This window comes from Pseudochaenichthys georgianus, chromosome 14 (assembly GCF_902827115.2).
Source record: "Pseudochaenichthys georgianus chromosome 14, fPseGeo1.2, whole genome shotgun sequence".
NCBI lineage: Eukaryota > Metazoa > Chordata > Actinopteri > Perciformes > Channichthyidae > Pseudochaenichthys > Pseudochaenichthys georgianus.
This window is the reverse complement of record NC_047516.1, coordinates 27,183,011-27,204,937: the sequence shown is the minus strand read 5'-3', so window position 1 is coordinate 27,204,937 and position 21,927 is coordinate 27,183,011. Positions and strand designations below refer to the sequence as shown.

The 21,927-nt window shown below is 41.3% G+C and overlaps 1 protein-coding gene across 1 annotated transcript in view; it reads left to right on the top strand.

The window, feature by feature from the left end:
- Positions 1-200: 200 nt before the first annotated feature.
- LOC117458048 (scavenger receptor cysteine-rich domain-containing group B protein) overlaps positions 201-21,927 on the top strand; it is a 29,739-nt gene continuing 8,012 nt past the window's right edge. The window contains exons 1-4 of the mRNA XM_034098286.1: positions 201-412; positions 19,057-19,079; positions 19,490-19,505; positions 21,678-21,814. Of these exons, the coding sequence (XP_033954177.1) occupies positions 201-412; positions 19,057-19,079; positions 19,490-19,505; positions 21,678-21,814 (388 nt within the window). The remainder of the gene's footprint in view (positions 413-19,056; positions 19,080-19,489; positions 19,506-21,677; positions 21,815-21,927) is intronic.

Genomic DNA, 21,927 nt, shown 5'->3' with positions numbered 1-21,927 from the left:
TACACAGAGGTCCGATGGTTGAGCCGGGGCAGAGTTTTGAGGCGTTTTTACGAGCTGCTACCCGAAATTAACGCATTTCTTCATTCAAAAGACAAAACGGTCCCAGAGTTGATCGACTCAGAATGGAAATGGCACCTCACATTTTTAACAGACGTGACAGAAATGCAGAACAGCCTTAACTTGCAGCTACAAGGCTGGAAATGCTGAAGGCGGAGTTCGGTGTGCGATTCCGGATACTACATGTTAATGCAAAAGAAATCCGTCTTTTCCAAAACCCCTTTCTTGCCGACATCGATGAAGCCCAGCCTTCTTATCAGTTTGAGTTGGCCGAGTTACAGAACTGTGATGTTCTGAAAGACGCATTCAAGCCCAACAGTCTCATTGACTTCTATGCCGCCCTCCCAAACGACACGTACCCTAACATAAAAAAACACGCAATAAAGATGTTTACACTTTTTGGCAGCACGTATATCTGCGAGCAAACCTTTTCACACATGAAACACCTGAAAACTCCGATGAGATCAAGATTTACAGATGAACATCTGCATCAGTGTTTGAGACTGGCTGTGACTAGAATGGAACCTGACATTCAACTTCTCACCAGCCAGATGCAGGCCCACGGTTCACACTGATGAACATACATAGGTAAACTCACTTTTCTGACTTGAATGAGTAATTCTGAGTATAAACAAATGTAATCATAATAAAATCTACTGTGATAAAATCCATCTCCACAACCATACTGGTAGTGAAATGTATTGGACTGTGTAGGTGCTGTATCACTTAGTTCGATTTCTCAGCCTGCTTGCTTTGTGGTTTTCACAGGGAAGTTGATGAGAGAGAGCTGCAAACAGCGGTGTCTACAAGCCTACTGGAACCTACAAAAGGATTATAAGGAAGGAACACAAGAACTTTGAGAGACTGCTCATATGAGTCATTTGAGTAAGAGATTCTGCTCTGACAACTAAGCTAAACTTTTACCTTAATTATTAAGATTGTGCACGGCACAACAGAAAGTTAATGTTCAATGGACTTTTTTTCTATGAAGAACCCAGAGAGAGTTATTTGGTTATTATTTATTTCACAAATAGTGTTATTTATTTCCTGACTTTTTCTGTGAAGATCCCAGAGAGGGTTATTTGGTTATTATTTATTTCACAAATAGTGTTATTTATTTCATTAATAGTGTTATTATTTATGTCCTGACTTTTTTTTCTGTAAAGATCCCGGAAAGGGTTATTCATATTTGGTTATGTGTGGCTTTCTAGAAAACAATAAATGTTTACGTTCAGGCACCCCTGCGATCGTCACACTTTTTCTGTTACAAACTGACCCCGGACCCCATCAGAGAAGGGAAAAGTTATGTGGCACTCACAGGAAAAAGTTTGGGGACCCCTGCTGTAAATCGACCGTGCTTGTTATTATATGTCTACACACAATCCGTCAATCAATTTTTGATGTGGTGACTTCTATGCGGTAGAGATCATTTGTAGTCACAAACTAGCATATAAACTAACCAGTTCCCGACAAGTTGCAAAGCATTTCAGTGTTTTATTGCTTGTTGCTTTGTTAGATTCCCACCTTAAAACTAAGCTTGTTTGTTGGTGACTAGCTTCACTAGCTGTTTAGTTAAGAGAAAGGCGCAATGACAAGATTTCAGGGCAAGACAGGACAAGGGTATTAGTAATTGCTAACTTGGCTGTTTGGTGTTATGTTTTCACAATCCTATGAAGGATGTTTCGAAAGCTAGCATAGTGAAACGGATTCCAGTATTTTGGCTGAACCAATGATTCGGGTGACACCCTATGGTGACACCCCAGGAAGTAGCCATGAATTGGTCCTTGAAAAGCCTTTAAATGGCCATGGACAGCCTGCACGTTTCTCCACGGCTCAGGAAGGATCAGTGCTAAGAAGCAATTGTCTGCAGCACAATCCAGAGAGGCTACATTGAAAGGACTACAGAGTATAATGTACGTGTGAAATATATATTTAAACACATTAAGCCTCTCAAAGAGGAAATACTTTTATAACACAAACAAGGTTGCAGGAATTCACTGAATGTTTGTGAGGTAACATTTCCTTCAGGGCTATACTGTATTATCTATCTAAGGCAAGACACTTAGGAAAAAACATAGTTTCTTCTTGCACAGGTAGTTTTTGAGTTTTTGCTTCAATTTCTTTCAGACTATTGGAAAGAAAACATCCAAAAAACACATTTTGGTGTTTATTGTACTACACTTGGACAGTTTTTGCCTGTATATTTCTCCTAAATTCTCTAAAACTTTGCATTAGATAATGTATTATTTGCAAACTCAGCCATTGCATTTCAAAAGGTGCTGGGGTGCTAGTGGAGTACTTCAAGAAAGTCGACGGGGGGCGCTAGTGGAGTACTTCGTGACCACAGAGCGTGAACGTTGTGATCAGCTGTTTTAGCGCAGTTCTCCAGTGAAGGGGGGGAGTCTCCCTCCGCAGCCGGTTGGCGTAGTTTTGGCACAATTCCGTTGTACAGAACGATGTTAACAGCAGCCCTGTCTGTGCACACGGAAACCGACTCTGTCGTCCGGTGATCTAACCGCCTTCTGGAAAAGCTTCACAAGTACGTTGGTACGCAAATGCGCTTTGTGACACAAGTGACGGTACGCATTTCAGATTGTTGCCGCGTTTGCGTACCTGCGTACCAGTTATGTGCACCCCTGCATATAATAATAATAATAATAATAATCCTTATATTAATTATAGCGCTTTTATCAATGACTCTCAAAGCGCTTTACAAATACACATTACACATACAGTACAGATCATACATACATGTAATGGTCATCTACTGTGGACAATACCCACAGGAGCAAATTCGGCCTGACGCAGTGGGGCAAGAGCGGGTTTCGAACTGGAGTTCCCCACGCCCCCTTGATCTGATGATCAAACGCACAGAACACTGCGCCACCCATCCCGGTATACATACTGTATACACTGCAGCATCTGATATTTAAGAAGTGTGTTACTTTTGAAATGGCAGAAAGTCTTGTTGCAATTTCCAGATATTAAAAGAGGTCCCTTGAGTTTCTCTGGTAATTATCAATAGTAGCAGTTAAGTGAATACTGTTCAAACAATACTTGTGTTTGTGTTTTATATTGATTTCTCTGTTTTATCCTTTCATAAAGGTGAGGACTAAAATGGCTCTAAACAAGGGCTGTTTAGAGTAAACAGGGTTTTATTGCCCTGTGGGGGAGGTGTAGGCATGCATGACAGGGTGCTAGGTGGGGGAAGAGTATATTCTGCTTAAGATCTCTAGCATGTCATGTTTCAGGGAAGTCTACATATCTTGAATAGTATATGTGTGGGTTTAATTACTTTGTATTCTGTGTAACTAGAAGTTGGAGATATGAGAGATGAAATATTTGTGTTATCTTAAATATCCTTTAACCCTCTGAGACCCACATAGGACATTTCTGTTTTTGTATATTTTTGTGTTTTGCCTAATAAATTGTCATTTCTTTGCAGTAAAATCAAGTTTTACACATCCCAGAAATCAACACAACCTCAGCTAATGATATGTGTCACTCATTAGAGACTTATATACACTATAATAGGGGATATTTGCCCATAAATAAAAAATAAATAAAAAACGGAGCTTGAATGTTTTACTTATTTCATTAAAAATAACTGCTAACCATAACATTGAAAGAAACATTCAACACAGAAAATTGCACACATTTATTATCATTGTATCATAACTGATTAGAAGATTCTAACGTATTCTGTTCAATAGTTATGCCCATTCTTTTGGGCAGTGTCCATGGGCGTTTTTTTGCGAAGAATTGTCATTTTCTGTCCTGCCAATTTTGAAGAGTACACATGATATATCATGTCCTCAATCACACATGGCATGCTGAGCAGATTCGTCTGAATTTTCATCAACATTGTCCCCTTGAAAAATCTGCTCCAAAGCCTCAGCTGTAGTAAACGTCTTTGCCGTCCTTGTTTACTTTCAAAACACTAAAAGAACGTATTCCAACTTTTATTTTGTTTTCGCGCGTGGAATTATACCGGCTCTCATTTCAGTAAACATAACATCAGAACAGACAGGCAACCCTCTGAATCAGACTCCGATTGGCTGTGACTGCATCCACTCAGAGTGTCCGATTCAGAAACGTGACTCTTTCACTCTTTACGTCAGAAACAAAGATGGTGGATGAGAATAGATCTATAAATGATGAGCGATGCGCCAGAATCAAGGTGAGACCATCCGCAGCATATACAACTTTATGCATTCATTTCACCGAAATAAGTAAACGCCTCTCAATGAAAAACCGAATAGAGTTGTTTAGTGCCGTTTCTGTAGTTGAAGAGGAAAAACACGGCATGTCTCTGGCTGAAACAGCTGAGAAGTTATGACGCTTTGAACACAACGTGATCTTTGGGATCGTATACGGCCCCGTGGGTCTCAGAGGGTTAAGACACATCTGAGGTCTCTGGAATGTGGGGGGGGGGGGGGTGTGTGTGTGTGGAGGCTGAGTAAACTCCACCCCTTCCTGTTTCTGTTGGTATGAAAGCCTATTCAGCTTTTTGTTCTGCCTCTCTCTTCTCGCGCCGCCCGGACCGGAAGGTCGTGGCAGCCCGTGAACAAGGGCCAGGAGTAGGCATACTCCTGACATTACGCATATGATATGATATGGTAATGTATTGATTGTATTGCATTGTTATATTACCATTAAAATAGATTATTGTTTTAACGGATACTTGTATGTTCTGGATTCCTTCCTGTATGATAACCAGCTTGTTAGGGACGCGCGGAGATTTGGAAAGCGGACCAGTTGTCCCTCAAAATCTCTATCAAATGGTGACCCGACGTGCCTGGTAAACAAAGCTGTGGAAGAATCCGGACGACCGGAATGGGTCGGGAACAAACGCTTTTAAACATCTCAGACAATCAGCAGGGCCCTGCAACTACAAATAAGGTATCGATGCTAAAAATGTAGGATTGTCTGTAGGCGTTTCACAGTGTTTTTAAAGTTTAAATGGAATATACAATGCATATTTTACTATGTTAGGAAAGTTGTATACAACACGTGAACGTTGATCGCAAGGTAGACAGAAAGTCCGGCGTAACGTAAATAGAGCAGTTTGGCGTGGACCTCAGGTATACTTATTCCTGAGTGGTGTGGAAACGGTGCAGTTTGTGGGTTGCGAGGTTATATTCCTGCACGATAAAACCTGGAAACTCGATATTTTAGATCGGGTCGCCGTTTAAAACTGGGGTTCAATAACAGACCAAGGCTGAAAGATAAAAGCCAGCGGTCTGTTATATGTTAAATCAGGGGAAAGAGAACGCAAACCTCACCGAAATTGTGACGGGACCGGCTCTCGTTTCCCTTTGTCTGTAAACTTAATTTGAAAAGCTAACGTGTGATAAAGGGCTCGCTAAGACCTGGGTTTAAGCCCCATGGAATGGTCACATTCTTTATGGGTGTCGAAGCGAGGTCTTGTTTGTCTGTTGAAATAAACATCACATTATCAAGCTGGACAAACTGTACGGGGAATAAATCTGTGTGATTTTTACCTAAAATACCTGTGTGAGCGATTGTCTGTGGAACTCAGACAATGCACTCAGAAGAGTGAAGCTCATTTGTGCTCTGCTGCTGCCATCTAGTGGCTGAAAGGGGGTTACACACCCTGGAATTGTTTACAAGGGAAGCACGTTAATAGTAACAACGACAATAGCCCAGAATATTACTACAAGTGAACACATATTAATTAAGTCAGATAAATAAAAGCGAAGTGAATATGGAACGTCAGAATGGTTAAGACAATTCTGAAATTCTAGGGAGCTACCGGGAGCAATGGGAACAGATTAAGAGATTGATTTGAAGTGGAATCAAACAGGGGGCTAAAGAAAAGGCTTGTACATTTAAATAAATAAGAAACATTGCATTGTGAATTTCGTACTATTCGTCATTAACTGATCATTTCAGAGGAACTTAATTGCATACAGTAACGTTGAGGGAAAGTAGAAAGTAGTTTGCTGAGTATATGATGTACATGCAGGTTAAAGTTTGATTCAAATTGAACATAATAGTGGATTATTCCACCTAGAGTTTTTGTAATATCATTAGTAGACATTAATTGTGTTTGTAAGTTTATGAAGAAAGAGTAGAAAGTAAACGGGAGGTTGTTATAAGTTTGTCAGTCAGAATGAATCTGTTAAATGGTTACGCATGACAGAGGTGTTGCACAAACACACAGAGGTGATTGATGAGGGGAAACTTGAGCCGGCAGCTGCAGGGCACATGGAGGAAAGAGAAAGACAAGTAGATGTTTTGAAGAGTTCAGAGAGAGTAAAACTTGTTTCTAAATAATGTCATATTGTTTTGTGAGTAAACATGAAATAAAAATATATTTACTAGATATAACAACAACATGCTTAACTAGGTTGACAGAAAACTGCTATTAACCAGTTTCAGCAGCTACTGTCCTATCTGTGTTCTAAAGAGAACATACGTTGCATTTACAATTCATATTAAGGAAGTTCACAATTGATACCATTAAAGACCGTTTTGGATTAATAGGGCGTGTCTGTCAAACACTCGTGCTCAGATGGAATAAAGTGTTGAGATGTTCTCGAGAGTGGGAGTTTTCACAACGCTTTTTAGTTTGCATTGAGACAATTAACTGATAAGGACAGAAACCTGTTCCGTGATGATTTCTTTAGGTTTGAGCTTTAGTAATGGAGATTACATTTTGTGAGGAAACCTTTCCACCAATAATAAGTGTTCAAAGATATATATTCATTAACTGTGATCAGATTACTTGTTTTTCAATTATAGCGCTAAATACAGTTAGTTTTGTCAGATCTAACCTGCTTGTAACACAACTTAGATAAACAATTTCAAAAAGAATAGAATAAGCAAGTGGTTAAGGGGGTTTCCTGTTTGGCTCATTTGGTTTAGAACTGAAGTAAGGAAGAATAGTGTTTTATGAGAACTGTCATTCCTCATGGTTTCTAAAGATAAATCATCAGTTTGTATGGACTTTGATGTAGAGATAGGATCATGGTGGAGAAGGAAGACCTTTTTTTGGTTTCAAATTAAAGAAGATTTTAAAGATGAAGTTTATTTTTTCTGACTAGAATTTTAGAAGCAGGACTTCAACTAGACAAAATAGATTTTACAATGTGGTTTTACTACTTTTAATGGAGTAAATAATCTGGGTAGACTACTGCCATTGATTTGTTTTAACATTCACATGTTTCAGCATTCCTGACCATATAGACACTCAGCCGTTTTATTTTGTAACCCTTTGGGGGAGAGATTTAAATTGAGTTTATCTCCAGTTGCTGATTTATTGTGATTACAGCGGCACTGGAAAGTTGTGCGCCACCTTTGGGTTGTACTCTGAATCAGTGTGTTGGTGAAGAGTTGCTCACTACAGAAACAGAAGAACTGTGCAAAGAACGCATCTCTGAGGAGGGTTTGACATTTTGCGTGTACCTCGTTGCCGGGGCAACAGTGGTGTGAAGAGGAACAGCAGTTTTTGGGGATTCCTGCTGTGCAGAGGACAACGTATGTCTGCTGATTGTAGCACATTGATCCAGAGGTGCCTTCCCCCTCAGGACATCCCTGTGCAAAACAAGAGTTTCATTGATCCTATTGACTACAGCTGCAGAGGACAACGCATTACTGACTGTTCACATTATGACAAGATCTTGAGACAGGCTGGTCTCAGACGGTTCAGACTCTGAAGAAATTATGCGATGATTTGACAGCATAACTGTGCAAGAGTTTTCCAGAGGGTGGTGTACAACGATAGGGTTAGTGTTTGAGAAGGGAGGCTGATTGTTTAAACGATGGTCTGGAATACTGAAAAGATTAAAGTTTAATATCCTTGGTTGGCAAACAAGACATCTGATTATTAGGTCACACATAATAATTTAGACATATAAACTAACTATGAGTAAAGGGATTAATGGAGTTCATATCCTAGGGAGGGTTAGTTATGTTGCGAATACTTCGCAGGGTATTTGCTAATGTATTTTAAAGAACAAATAACAAGGACACAAGTCCAATTTTGTTTTGTTTTTAGATTAAATTGTCCATTACCAAAACTGTTCACCTTATGTCTAGATTTGGACTTTGATGGTAAGGGAGTATTTAGGCTTCTTTTTATACATCTGACATTTTAAAATATGTTGGCTATTGACTAGATAGACATTGGTTAAGAACTTTTCTGAAGATTGAATATTTGTTCCATTTCTACATATTCCTATTTAAAAAGTAATTTTAGAGTAAAGAAGGCTGATGCTGAAATGGGAAATAATGTGGGGTCTTCAATCACCCATTGTAAGGGTGCATATTATTGACGACCAATAGGGAGGAGGGGTCACTCGACCCACCCTGCAGTGGGTTTTAAAATCTTACTTGCAGTTTCACAGGAAGCGCACGGCACCAGATTATGAGTTTAGAAGACTAGCGGCACCACCTCCTAATGGACATTCATTTAGTTAGTAATTAACTGACATTTAGAGATGTTAAAAAGTAAAAACATACCTACCATGAGGGATACTTCCTAAGTTCAGCTACAAACCATTGATGAAATTACTTCTGTTTTTAGGTCCTTGATAAAGGAAGGAGTGATTGTTACATGTTCGGACACCCAGGGTTCCACGCACGGTTAAAGACGTTAACATTGTTTTTTAGGTATACCAGAATTGAAGATACATGGGTATAGTGACCGATTAAGAGCTACACAGGTCGTAGTAGAGGTTTGACTCAAGATAATAATTGTGTGCACAAGTTTCTGAAATAGATCTATTGGACATTTTGATCTGGATTATATGTGGATGAACTGCAGTGGTGTACAATGGGGAAGTGACATTTTTTGGCTAGACACTTTTCAGTGAATGTGGGAAACCGCTGTTCCAATGAGGGGTTGGAGATATCTTGAACATTATAGTTGTAATTGTGAATTAATAAATGATGGCGCTCCATATATACAGATTTTTATAGACGGAGGATGCTGGCCTGTGCTGGAAGATCGGAGTCTCTGCAGAGCATGACACATGGCCAAAAAGACTGAGACCAAATTACCTTTGACCCTGACCGACAGGGTAACTTGAGAAGGCACTGTCAATGACTGACTCTGGGGTGTACCTGACCAAACCTGACTTTAAAACCTGACAGTGTGAGTGAGTGTATGTCTGCATTTGATCAGTGCAACTGCATGATTTAAAACAATGACTAATCAAGCATGTTTTTGGACTAACACATTATTTTTGTGTGATAATAATGTGTGAAATGAGAGGTTTCCTAACATTCCACAAAAGGGGAAACCGCACATGTGACCCGTTTCTAATCTGCTTGATATTTCACTCCCACAGGAGGTGGCGGTTTGCAGAATGTGAAACTCAAACTAAAACATGAAGATTCTGTTTCTTTTAGGACTGAAAGATGGAGAGAAACACTTCATTTCACTGAAGTGTTTACTGTGGAAATGATGGATGTACATTTGGGAAAAATGTTTGGTATTGTCTTATAATCCATTATGACCTGAAGGTTTTCTTCCCATACAGGATTTTGTTTACACATGAGTTAATGTGTAAAAAAGGGGGAGTGTAAACTTCACAATGTACATTTTTCATTTAGGGCTGAAAGGAACCTGCTGCCCCAACTCGATTGTTCAATCTGACCATTGATTGACAGTTTTAGAATTGACCTGCTCCATATCTGGGGATAAGACACTGTTTGATGAATGTTGACATGTCTCTAATATTGATTGAGTTATAGCAGGTAACACAGATAAAGAATCAGTGGCCAAGGGGCTACCAGAGAGATGTAAGTCCAGAATGGAATACTGAAGAAGCTGACCTGTGAGTAATGTTTCAACTAATGTTTTAACAGGTATTAAAGTAACTGAGGTTTGAAATGTAGAAAGAACATATTTACAGTTGAGCTAAAAAATAGTAATGTAATGAGACAAAATGTAATTTAGACAACATCATGTAACTAGCCTGGTAAAGAAGTAAGAGCCATAGACTTTATTGTTTAGGTCATTATGGGGATATACATTTCATCTACATTTATAATAGAAAGACATTTGATGACAGTTTGTTGGAATTCTGTATTCATTTTTTCAGCGGGATAATATCTAAGCACTGACGGGTAGAAGCAGTATCACCAGGAAGCCATTCACTTTGTTAGTATTGTGATTTTGGTTGTTTTTGAATCCATAACATTAGTGTGTTTCTTTACCAGAAACATTAGCAGTTCATATTATATTTAGATTTTTAATGGGATCTCAAGGATTTCATTTAAAAATAAACACAGATGCTTGTCAGAAATTCAGAGCTATTGAAATATGTTATTTAGTTTACCTAAAGATGTTGGGGTTCTTATTTAGTTGGCACAGTCCAAGTATTAAGATTCTGAAGCTGCACAATTAATTTAGAAAACCTGTTCACAGACGTCTGTTGTTTTAAGACACCCCACCAACAGGCTCCAAGTGGCCACGCAGTGGTGGGTCAAACAGCCGAGGGCCCCAGAGCCCGGAGCGTAGGCTTGAGGCAGAGATGTTCACAAGTCTTTTTTTGCAAGTCCAAGTCAAGTCTCAAGTCTTTGGTCACGAGTCCAAGTCAAGTCTCAAGTCTTTGTGGGGTGAGACTTGATCAAGTCTCAAGTCTTTGGTCACGAGTCCAAGTCAAGTCTCAAGTCTCTAAAAAAATAAAAGTCTCATGTCTCTTCTGGTTGTAATAAGCCTTCTATTGTCTGCTGCTATCCAGTCTGTTAAGAATACTGCACAGCTATATCTAAGAAATTCAAAGCATTTACTGTGTTATTATCACTCCTATATCTATTAGCATACAGTATCAGTACTGATTAATTGTTTGTTATATGATCACTTTAAACAGGCTATTGCAATGCAATATGAGGAAAAACATCACACTTTAGCTAAATGCAAACAACTTATAAGCAAAACACTTCAGAATCAGAAATCAGTATCACAAATACTTTATTAATCCCCCACAGGGAAACTGTTAAAAGTACTTAAAAGCGGGTAATGATTAACGTTACCGACCTTTTTTATGTCATGTCAAGAGTTGGATGTCAACGCCACTCAACTCAAACAAGTGTGACAAGCAATTCACTAATCTTTTCAAATATTCAGTTACAAAGCTAGTAGCAAGCTAAGTTAACATTACATAGCTGATGCTGAGCTAAACATGTTTGCTAACCGTCCATATGCGTTAATGTGACTGACCTCTTCGGGTGAGTTTTTCAAGTGCCTGATGAAATTCGACGTTGTTGCGCCAGCATCCTTGATTTTGATATTGCAGACTTTGCAGTGTGCGCTCCTTTTGTTGGTGCCGCCGGCGTTTTGTTCGAAGTTTATGTAGTTTAACCTAATTACAAGCGGTACAGCCGCAGGTGTTCCGCTGGTCGCTATTGTGTTACTACGAGGTAGTAACAGAGGCGCGCACGTCTGCGTAATGAGCCCGGCTAAAGTAACTGGATGGCCTACCTGCCTGTCAGCCTTCCATCTGGGCACAAATGTATCTCGTGCCCTCATTGGTCATGTGCGCGTTCGTGTGTGTTGGAGGAGGCGGGCTCTATAAGGAAGTAGCAGCCTCTAGCAGATTATGTCCGGTTGTGTATTTTCAAATTCTAGCGATCTCGAGCCGGTTTCTCTCAAATGTACCTACCCCACCTTTAATACGCCAAAAATAGAAAACACAATGATTGTTCACGAGTCCCAACACACGAGTCCAAGTCGAGTCTGAAGTCTTTTGGTCATGAGTCCAAGTCAAGTCTAAAGTCTCTGTGTGTGCGACTTAAGTGCGACTCGAGTCCGAGTCGCAGACTCGAGTCCCCATCTCTGGCTTGAGGGATTTGTATCAGATTTCTCCACACAGGTTGTTGACGCCAAAAGTGGGACCCGAGACGCAGGAGGCTGACGCTCATCAGGACAAAGTGGATCAACCCCAGGCTCTCCGGCCCCGACCGAGTGACCCAGCGGATCTCTCAGGCCGTCCGCATAGGAGGAAAGGGGGACAGCTACCACGGGAGCCAGTGTGCGGCGGGGAAACCACCTGCTAGGACCAGGGGACGACATCAAGACGGATCTGGGTCTCGTCATGGAGGTCGAAACGGATGCTGTCATCAGCGGACTGGAGGAGAAGGACCTCGAGGACATCCATGCAGCAGACGACTTGGAACCGGCTGGCAGTGGGCTGGGGGACTTATCGAGGCAGCAGAGGAGTCTACTTCTCTCTGATCAGTTCCACCCGTGAAGGGAAAGCCGCATCTCCCCCTCCCTATCAGCTGTCGTTGTGGCCTATTCCTTTGGGGGGGGGGGGGGGGGCGGGCAGGCGGGCTGATGATTCACCATCAGGAGACTGCTTCTTAGCACTCAGCTGCCCCCTCATGGTTCCTTCACTGCCATGGGAAGTGATGTTCTGTTCCTTCACGATTTCAAGTACTTTGGATCTCAGTTTCTGATGGATTTATACGATATTGGGGGACAGACACAGTAGATATGTTTCAAGTGCCTTGTGTAAGTTGCACTCTTTTAAAAGAGTGCAAAAGGGGGATTGCAGCATCTGATATTTAAGAAGTGTGTTACATTTGAAATGGCAGAAAGTCTTGTTGCAATTTCCAGATATTAAAAGAGGTCCCTTGAGTTTCTCTGGTAATTATCAATAGTAGCAGTTAAGTGAATACTGTTCAAACAATACTTGTGTTTGTGTTTTATATTGATTTCTCTGTTTTATCCTTTCATAAAGGTGAGGACTAAAATGGCTCTAAACAAGGGCTGTTTAGAGTAAACAGGGTTTTATTGCCCTGTGGGGGAGGTGTAGGCATGCATGACAGGGTGCTAGGTGGGGGAAGAGTATATTCTGCTTAAGATCTCTAGCATGTCATGTTTCAGGGAAGTCTACATATCTTGAATAGTATATGTGTGGGTTTAATTACTTTGTATTCTGTGTAACTAGAAGTTGGAGATATGAGAGATGAAATATTTGTGTTATCTTAAATATCCTTTAAGACACATCTGAGGTCTCTGGAATGTGGGGGGGGGGGGGGGGGGGTGTGTGTGTGTGGAGGCTGAGTAAACTCCACCCCTTCCTGTTTCTGTTGGTATGAAAGCCTATTCAGCTTTTTGTTCTGCCTCTCTCTTCTCTCGCCGCCTGGACCGGAAGGTCGTGGCAGCCCGTGAACAAGGGCCAGGAGTAGGCATACTCCTGACATTACGCATATGATATGATATGGCTTTGTATGGTAATGTATTGATTGTATTGCATTGTTATATTACCATTAAAATAGATTATTGTTTTAACGGATACTTGTATGTTCTGGATTCCTTCCTGTATGATAACCAGCTTGTTAGGGACGCGCGGAGATTTGGAAAGCGGACCAGTTGTCCCTCAACACATACACATCATCATAACATACACATGCAACTCGATTTTGACAGGATAACAACTGGTGACTTCTAGAATTGTGTGAGTAACATTCTGTTTTTAGACTTCTCTGTTTCAGTGTGTGTACTCTGTATACATGCTCTGTAGTTGATCTGACTGAAATTGTGATTTTAAAATCTCAAAACCGCTACAGTATCTGTCAGGCAGAAACTTGGGACAAGTAATTTGACTGAAACCTTAAAACTGAACTAACTGACTGCTAGGGTTAACTTAATTTAAACATTTGTAGAATACTAAGAGCTTTATTGTTGTAGTTTTTTAGCCCCTCAGGCTATAATCATGTGTATTTTCTCCATTCCTGTTCATGTGTCTTCTCGCTATTATCACTGGCCCCGTGTATCTCCTAATCGATATAACCGGCCTGCTCTCGTCTATCCCACATGCTCCACTGAGATCCAACATCTAGTTTCAGGGGGCCTGTGGAACTGCCAGTCAGCTGTTCCTAAGGCTGACTTCATCTCTGGCTACACCTCCCTGCAGTCCCTGGATTTCCTTGCTCTAACTGAGACCTGGATTACTCCATCCAACACATCCACCCCAGTAGCTCTCTCCACAGCATATTCCTTCTCCCATACACCCAGACCCACTGGCAGAGGAGGTGGCACTGGTCTCCTGCTCTCTCCCAAATGGAGCTTTTCCCTCTTCAAGCTACCTAACTTCACTCCTTCCACCTTTGAATTCCATGCCGTCACAGTAACCCATCCTATACAATTAACCATTGTTGTTCTCTACCGTCCACCAGGCGCCTTGGGGGACTTCTTGGAGGAATTAGATAATCTCCTCTCACACATCCCTGAAACTGGCCCTCCCGCTGTACTTCTCGGAGACTTCAACCTCCAGACAGGGAAGATAGCTGAACTAACATCTCTTTTAACTGCCTTTGCTTTCTCACTGTCTGCATCCCCACCCACTCATAAAGCTGGCAATGTCTTTGATCTCATATTCTCAAGGAACTGCTCTACTTCTAACCTCTCTGTAAACCCGCTCCACACATCCGATCACTTCTTCATTTCATTCTCTCTACCCCTTTCCAAACATAACGAACTAATCTCTTCTCATCCTGCACCTGTCCGCCGTAACCTTCGTTCTCTCTCCCCCTCTACCCTTGCCTCATCGGTTCTCTCAGCCCTCCCTTCCTCTGACTCGTTCCAACTCCTGCCTCCAAACTCTGCTGCAGAAACTCCCCTCTCTACTCTCTTATCCTCTCTGGACTCTCTCTGTCCTCTCACATCTCGGCAGGCTCGTCAGTCCCCTCCGGGCTCTGTTCTTGGTCCCCTCCTCTTCTCCTTGTACACAAACTCGCTCGGATCAGTCATTAGCCTGCATGGTTTTTCATACCACTGCGGGGAAAGGACATAATTAATTCTGTCCTTTCCCCGCTAAGAGACCCAGGTCGTCGCACGCATCTCTGCTTGTCTAGCTGACATCTCTCAGTGGATGTCTGCTCACCACCTCAAGCTCAACCTTGACAAGACTGAACTGCTTTTCCTTCCGGGAAAAGATTGTCCCACTCTTGACCTAACAATCAACATCGGCACCTCTATTGTTTCCCCGACTCAGACTGCAAGGAATCTGGATGTGACCCTAGATAACAACCTGTCCTTCACTGCAAACATAGCTGCTACAACCCGCTGCTGCAGATACACGCTTTATAACATCAGGAGGATACGTCCCCAGCTGACCCAGAAAGCGACGCAGGTTCTAGTCCAGACTCTTGTCATCTCACGCCTAGACTACTGCAACTCCCTCCTGGCTGGTCTACCTGCATGTGCCATCCGACCTCTGCAGCTCATACAGAATGCAGCTGCTCGTCTGGTCTTCAACCTTCCTAAATTCTCCCACACCACTCCGCTCCTCCGCTCCCTTCACTGGCTTCCGGTAACTGCTAGAATCCACTTCAAGACAATGATACTTGCGTACCATGCTGCGAATGGATCTGGCCCTTCCTACATCCAGGACATGGTTAAACCGTACACCCCAGCATGTGCACTCCGCTCTGCATCAGCCAAACAGCTCGCTGCACCCTCACTGCGAGGGGGACCCAAGTTCCCATCAGCAAAAACACGTGGGTTTGCTATCCTGGCTCCAAAATGGTGGAATGAGCTCCCCATTGACATCAGGACAGCAGAAAGCTTACACACCTTCCGGCGCAGACTGAAAACTCATCTCTTTCAACTCCACTTCGAGCGATAGAACTATTAACAAAGCACTTATATACTAATAAAGGACTGGCTTATCTAAAGCCAGTTGAGTAGCACTTGAAATGTTTTTGCTCTATGAAGCCTGATGTACTTATATGATTCTGTTTTCTTCAAGTTTGTATTTTGTTGGTCGAACGCACTTATTGTAAGTCGCTTTGGATAAAAGCGTCAGCTAAATGCAATGTAATGTAATAGATACAGTCAAACACCCTCCCCATCCCTGTACCTCGAGAAAATAATTTCTCTGTATTTCCTCTTGAACTGGTTTATGTCTGGACATCGCTTTAGCTCCACATTCACACTGTTCCATAGTCTCACTCCACAGGCTGAGATACAAAATGTTCTTCTGGTTGTACGGACCCTATGAATTTCGAATTTAAATGGTCTCCTTGAACTATACCCCCCCCACTCGTTAAGTGAATACTTTTTGGATGTTTCCTGGTAAAACGTTATTTTTTGCCTTAATTAAACATGATTTGTGCCGTTTGGAATTCTACCAGGTCTGTTGTAATGGAGGTGATCTCTGGGCCCATAGATCTCGGCCTCCGTTTCGGATTGTATAGCTTCATTGTTGGTGATTGTGTTCACCTGGTGCCCTGTGTTGTCTCCTCCCCCCTCACCTGTGTCTTGTTGGCTTGATTAGTCTGTGTGTATTTAGGCTCTGTTTTATAGTTGTTGTCATCGTTTATCTCTCTGTGGAGAACTCATATAAGCTCTGTCCATTTAACAATTGCCAGTGCCCCCCTAACACTGACCTCTGACCCCCCTGTGGCCCCCCTAACAATGAAATGTTTTTGTTTTTTTAAAATGTATATTTTCTGGTACTCGGTTTGCCAAAAAACGCAGGATTTTGTTGCTGTAATGTGAGAGTGTGCAGACACCCTTATGTAAAGTAGAGATGTAACTGTTCATTGCCTTTATTTTTATATAAATATGGTGTTAGTGCAAACATTGCACTATAACTTAAGCTGAATCTAACAGTAATAACTATAAGATCTATCTGAAATAAATAAGTGTACTGAAACAAATACCAACTGTATTGCATTGTTTTCTTATGCGCAATTACTTCATACTGTCTAGTTATCTTTTTCGTCCTGCATTTATTGTGCCCCCCTCAGAAAATAACTGGCCCCCCAGTGGCCCCCCAGTCAAATTGGTCTAGAACCGCCACTGGGGGGGGGGGGAGGACAAATTGAGGCTTACAAATATGAGAAGACTGATCAATACCGCCATAATCTTCAGTGTGGTTAGCTATGAATCTTCCAAAACTTCCGAACAACTTGTCCTGGACATAGTTTCTACAGTATAAACTGTGCAACAGTACAGTAGGCCCACACAAACTGCAGAACACCGGGGCTTTGGGAACACTCAAAATTACTTAAAATGATTTAATATCCATTTAATCTGTTAAGGGGCTTTTCCCCCCTGTTTTTATTCTCACGAAACTGTGTCTCAGGGCTTCTTAAAATGTAATAAACTATTCATGTGTCCTACTCATTTAACGGGAAGAAACTCAGCTAACTGATGATATGAACCATGTTTACCGAAACAAAACACAAGTCTCACAAGAAAAAAATGCTAACGCACTCTAGGTATAAATCAATCGATATACTTTTCGGATATGCACAAAAAAGCTTAGCTAACAAGCGGAGATTCCACAGATTCTAGAAATATAAGTATCATCACTGAGCGATCAGAACTCGCGACAGGGGAAGCAAATACAGACATCACACGACGTAGCTTTAGGTAGCAAAACACGGTGATATGTTCACCTTTTGCTGTTATTCTGATAAAAACAAGAAAAACGCAGTTGAAGGTTAATCCATAGGTTAATCCAATGTGTCTGTCACTTTGAAAAAATTATTGATAATCCATAATTCCATTTTTATGTCAAAAACGGAGTTCTCATATTAGCTGCTAATGATAGCTTCCAGAGTGTATGACAGCTTCCTGTTTTGTCTCCTTGGATACAGTTCCAAACAACTCACAGACTGCACCGGGCGCTGACCTAGGTGCCCGGTGACCATCAGATTTCACGACACTGATTGGCTGAAATTATGTTTCGGCGGCATAGTTTAAAGACAGCAACAGTTGGCTTCTGTTGCACTTGCTGCACTCTCGTCTGGACGCTTTTTATTTTTGATGTGGGAAGAGGGGGGGCGGCGCCCCTAGCGCCCCTAAGGGCCGGCCGCCACTGGTAAGACTAGTGAACAGTAGAGAATGTGAAGTGATTTCTGATCTAGGACTTGTTTTACTTTGTTTAGTATGGAAATGCTTTTTGACAGCTTTGATTGTACATGTTTTATGTATAATTTCCAACTTATTGTGTCATCTATTATTACCCCAAGAAATGTAATTTCATGGACTCTTTCAATTTCAAACCCATCTATTTTTATTTGCGTATTTTTGATCTATGTTTACCGAACAGCATTAAGTTTGTTTTACTCAAGTTTAATGATAGTGTATTTTTGTCAAACCATGTTTTTAATTTGTGCATTTCATTTTCTATGTTCTCCACTAGCTATTCTAAATTCTCCCCAAAACAGAATATATTTGTATCGTCAGCAAATAAAACTAGCCTCAGTATATTGGATATTTCACAGATGTCATAGATGTACAGTATAAACAGTTTAGGACCCAACACTGACCCCTGGGGGACTCCAAACATGAAGAACAGTAATTTCCCAACGTCACATACTGCTGCCTATTGCTTAAATAGCTTTTAATCCAGTCTAAAACTATACCCCTGATAACATACCTTTCTAATTTATGTAGTAGGATGTCATGGTTGATTGTGTCAAAAGCTTTTTTTTATATCTATACAAATCCCTACTGCATATTTGTTGTGTTCAAGGGCATCTGTGATATCCTCAATTGATTCCATAATTGCCAGTGATGTTGATCTGAATCCGTATTGACTGTCCGTGATTAATTTGTGCCTTTCTATGAATGTGTCCAGTCTGTTGTTGAATACTTTTTCTAGTATTTTTGAAAATGTAATAGAAAATAGTCGCAATGTGTAATCAACTGGGAAAGTGTCATTGTGATATGTTAAAATTGTTACCCTGTTGACCTGTAGCGTCTCCCTTACAGACAGTTTATCATTCAGCTGATGATTTTTTGAAGTACAGTCGGAACTTTTAACAGTTCTAATGTAATCCGAGCATGATGTTATGTAACAAGAGTTGTTTTTATTAAGAACTCAGCCAAGATGTCTTTTCATTCCACTGTGGTTCATCCAACATTATTTGTCTTTTGTCATCACTTTTCTGTGGGACTACAAACCTTCAAAACCCTCTCTTGCTTTAGAATACTTCTGGGTGGGAGAGTCCTATGCACACACATGCTGAGCCACATGCTGCTCTCCCTCTGTGAGTGTACAGAGATGAGCAGGACCGCACCTTCGGTGAGCGCTACCTGAAACTGGAGATGCAGGGGTACCAGTGAAGGGTTAGCTTTCATTGTCTTTGTACTTTTTTTTAGCCACTCCTGTTTCTTTTAAACATAGATAGGTACAGGGCGTTAAAAATATCAACATACAATGCTCTGGTATTTTTTAGCTTTTTAAATAATCTCTGTCAGTCACACGGCCAGGTACTTATAGTCATGCATGGTTAAGGAGATGAAAGACCTTAAAAAAGTAGCGCTGGATATTCTGAGTTTCCTGTCTGCATTTACAAACAAATTTTCTGTGTTTTTTGTGTGACTTGTGGAATGAAACTGCTTGCTATCTGAGTCCTGAGGACACATTTTTTAACCTTTTTTTGGGAAGGAAATAATTGCTTTAAATATTTTTATTCCATTGTCGGTGAGAAGAATACTTTCACAACGGGTATGTATTTATTTTAAATGAAATACTTAGTTCTCTTTCCTTGAGATTATTATGATGATTATTTGAACATGGCTCTGTGACATATCACATGTGATTAAATCTAGCTTTTCTATAACATTTACACTGTTTTTGCAATATTTTCACATTTATTATAATGTGAAAACATAGAGATAATTAAAATGTTCATACTGTACAGTTTTATTGAAGGCAGATATTTGAATTTAAATCCTATAAAGTTGTACATGTTCAGATTTGATAAGTTATTACCCTTTAAGCCTATCTATTTTTCGTAAGGACATTGGTAATTTCAAAATGAGGTATTTCTTTTGTCATATATACTCAAGTTCTACCAAATAAAAATTACTAGATTAAAATATATTGCTCATTAAAGGCAATGGTAGCCATACACATGGTTCTCTGTTAATCGGTCATATAATTATCTCAGTTAGAGACTGACAGTATTATTCTGCGGTTTATCTCAGCCATTATGGGGTATTTTTGTGGGGCCTGGATCTTTCAGCTGTTTCTCAGCACAGGGAAGTGAGAAGGGAGGGGAAGCAGAGCAGACACAAAAGGCAACATTATTCCCCAGCGGATCTGTGCTACATCCTACTATGAATGGAGTATTGAAAAACATAACATTGGGGACTAGATACTTTTTCATCCCTCATAACTGAGCTATTTGTCCCAGAGTTTCGAAGGGTTTGTTGGTACAGTCTGCAAATGAGACAGTTGTGGTTCTTGAGTGCTGTGCTGGTGTTAAAATCCCCACCTCCCAATTGGACGCACAATGATCTCTCTGTGGGCCTCTGGCCTTCTGTGCTGCACCTCTTCAGACAATACTACAGTGCAAATAAAATGGACTGGACCTGGATTGAGACGGCAGAGTCTGGAGATTCTGTGGCTGCCGTCAAGTGTTTTTTGGTCACTAATGATCATACAAAGGTTGTGAGTTAAATGTAGGTTCACAAGCTTCTACCCCCCACCCCACTACTACCCCTGCCTCCAGCTCTCCAAGGAGACGAGAGGCGCCCCTGCAGTGTCATCAGGTGCCTAAGCGTTTTGGAGGGTTCTAGTGACAGATTGCAGGAAGCAGCGTTTATGTCTGACGATGGGGACCACAGAAAGCAGAAATGTCTTTTTGTGCCCCCTGGGCTCGGAATGTCCACTATCTCGAGGGGCCAATATCAAATTCTCCCCTCATCATCCCCTAATACACATTCCTGTGTAAGGTCAGGGGGAATTCTGCATCAGCGAAGAGACAAACAACCCAAGGTGGACTCACACACTGCAGTCTTCTAATGACAGCATGCTTCTAATCACACTACTCCATTAATTTCTGGGAAATGTGCTCTAAAATAATATTTTCAAATTGAAATTCAATCATTCCAATGTCCGCATTTCATAATATAGAAGTATTTGAATGTTATGGGAGTATTAAAATATCTGTTCAGTGTCTTTCCACAGCACTATCTAGCTTGATTCTCATCAGTGAATCCCAATGTTCTGTCTGAGGGAAAGTCCCTTGATTATCGCAAACCTCGAGCCAGGTGTCTACATTTGTCAAGCATTCCCCAGCTGTTGATGATGCTTGGAAGCTTTGAAATGAAGCCCTCACCGTTCTAACCATCAGTGTAAAAAACTTTACCTCGATTCTCTTGTTGCGGCCTGTTACCTGCTGCCAGGTCGAAGCACGGCGGCCATTTTGTGCTTATAAAATAGCAAAGTAACTCTACTCCCTGTTCCTGGTGTGTTATTGGCAACAGCAGAACTTTTCGATGGCATATGTCCATGTCTGGGAGACTGGGGTTTCTGTTTGCTCTGATAAGTGTTTGTGTGCCAAAATAACTTTCTTAACAGCGCTCTCATGTGATATGTGCATCACATATTCTCTAAAAACGATTTATTTTTTAGCTACAGGCTTTCCGAGCCTGACCTCCAACTACCATCAATACCTACTACAACACGATAACAACAGCTGCGGGCTACACCAGAGAAAACAATCCAATACTATAATTAGGCTACTTTGAACCAGTACAAAATGTAGTGATTGTTTTGTAGTAGTACAAATCTGTCTACCAAACTTCAGTCAACCATAATTATGAAGTGTTTTTACTCGCAGAGCAGGACTTTGGGAAGCTTGATGAGACTGTGTACATGTGTGTGTTGCAGGCGGCTGGTCAGTGAGGCAGCCATGCGAGGCCAGCGTGTGATGGAGAACGAGTGTAGGTGCTGGAACCCGGCCGTCTGGCTCCTGGTGTCCCTGCTGGGATCCCTCGTCTTGGTGGCCGTCAGTGTTCTGCGACACGGTGAGTGTGTGAGTTGGGATGGGGGTCAGGTCAAGGCCACTTGTTCCAAGCTGCCTGACCGTAGGATTCTACCGGTCATCTCATGTTGTGTGATCAGGGAACACACAGCATTG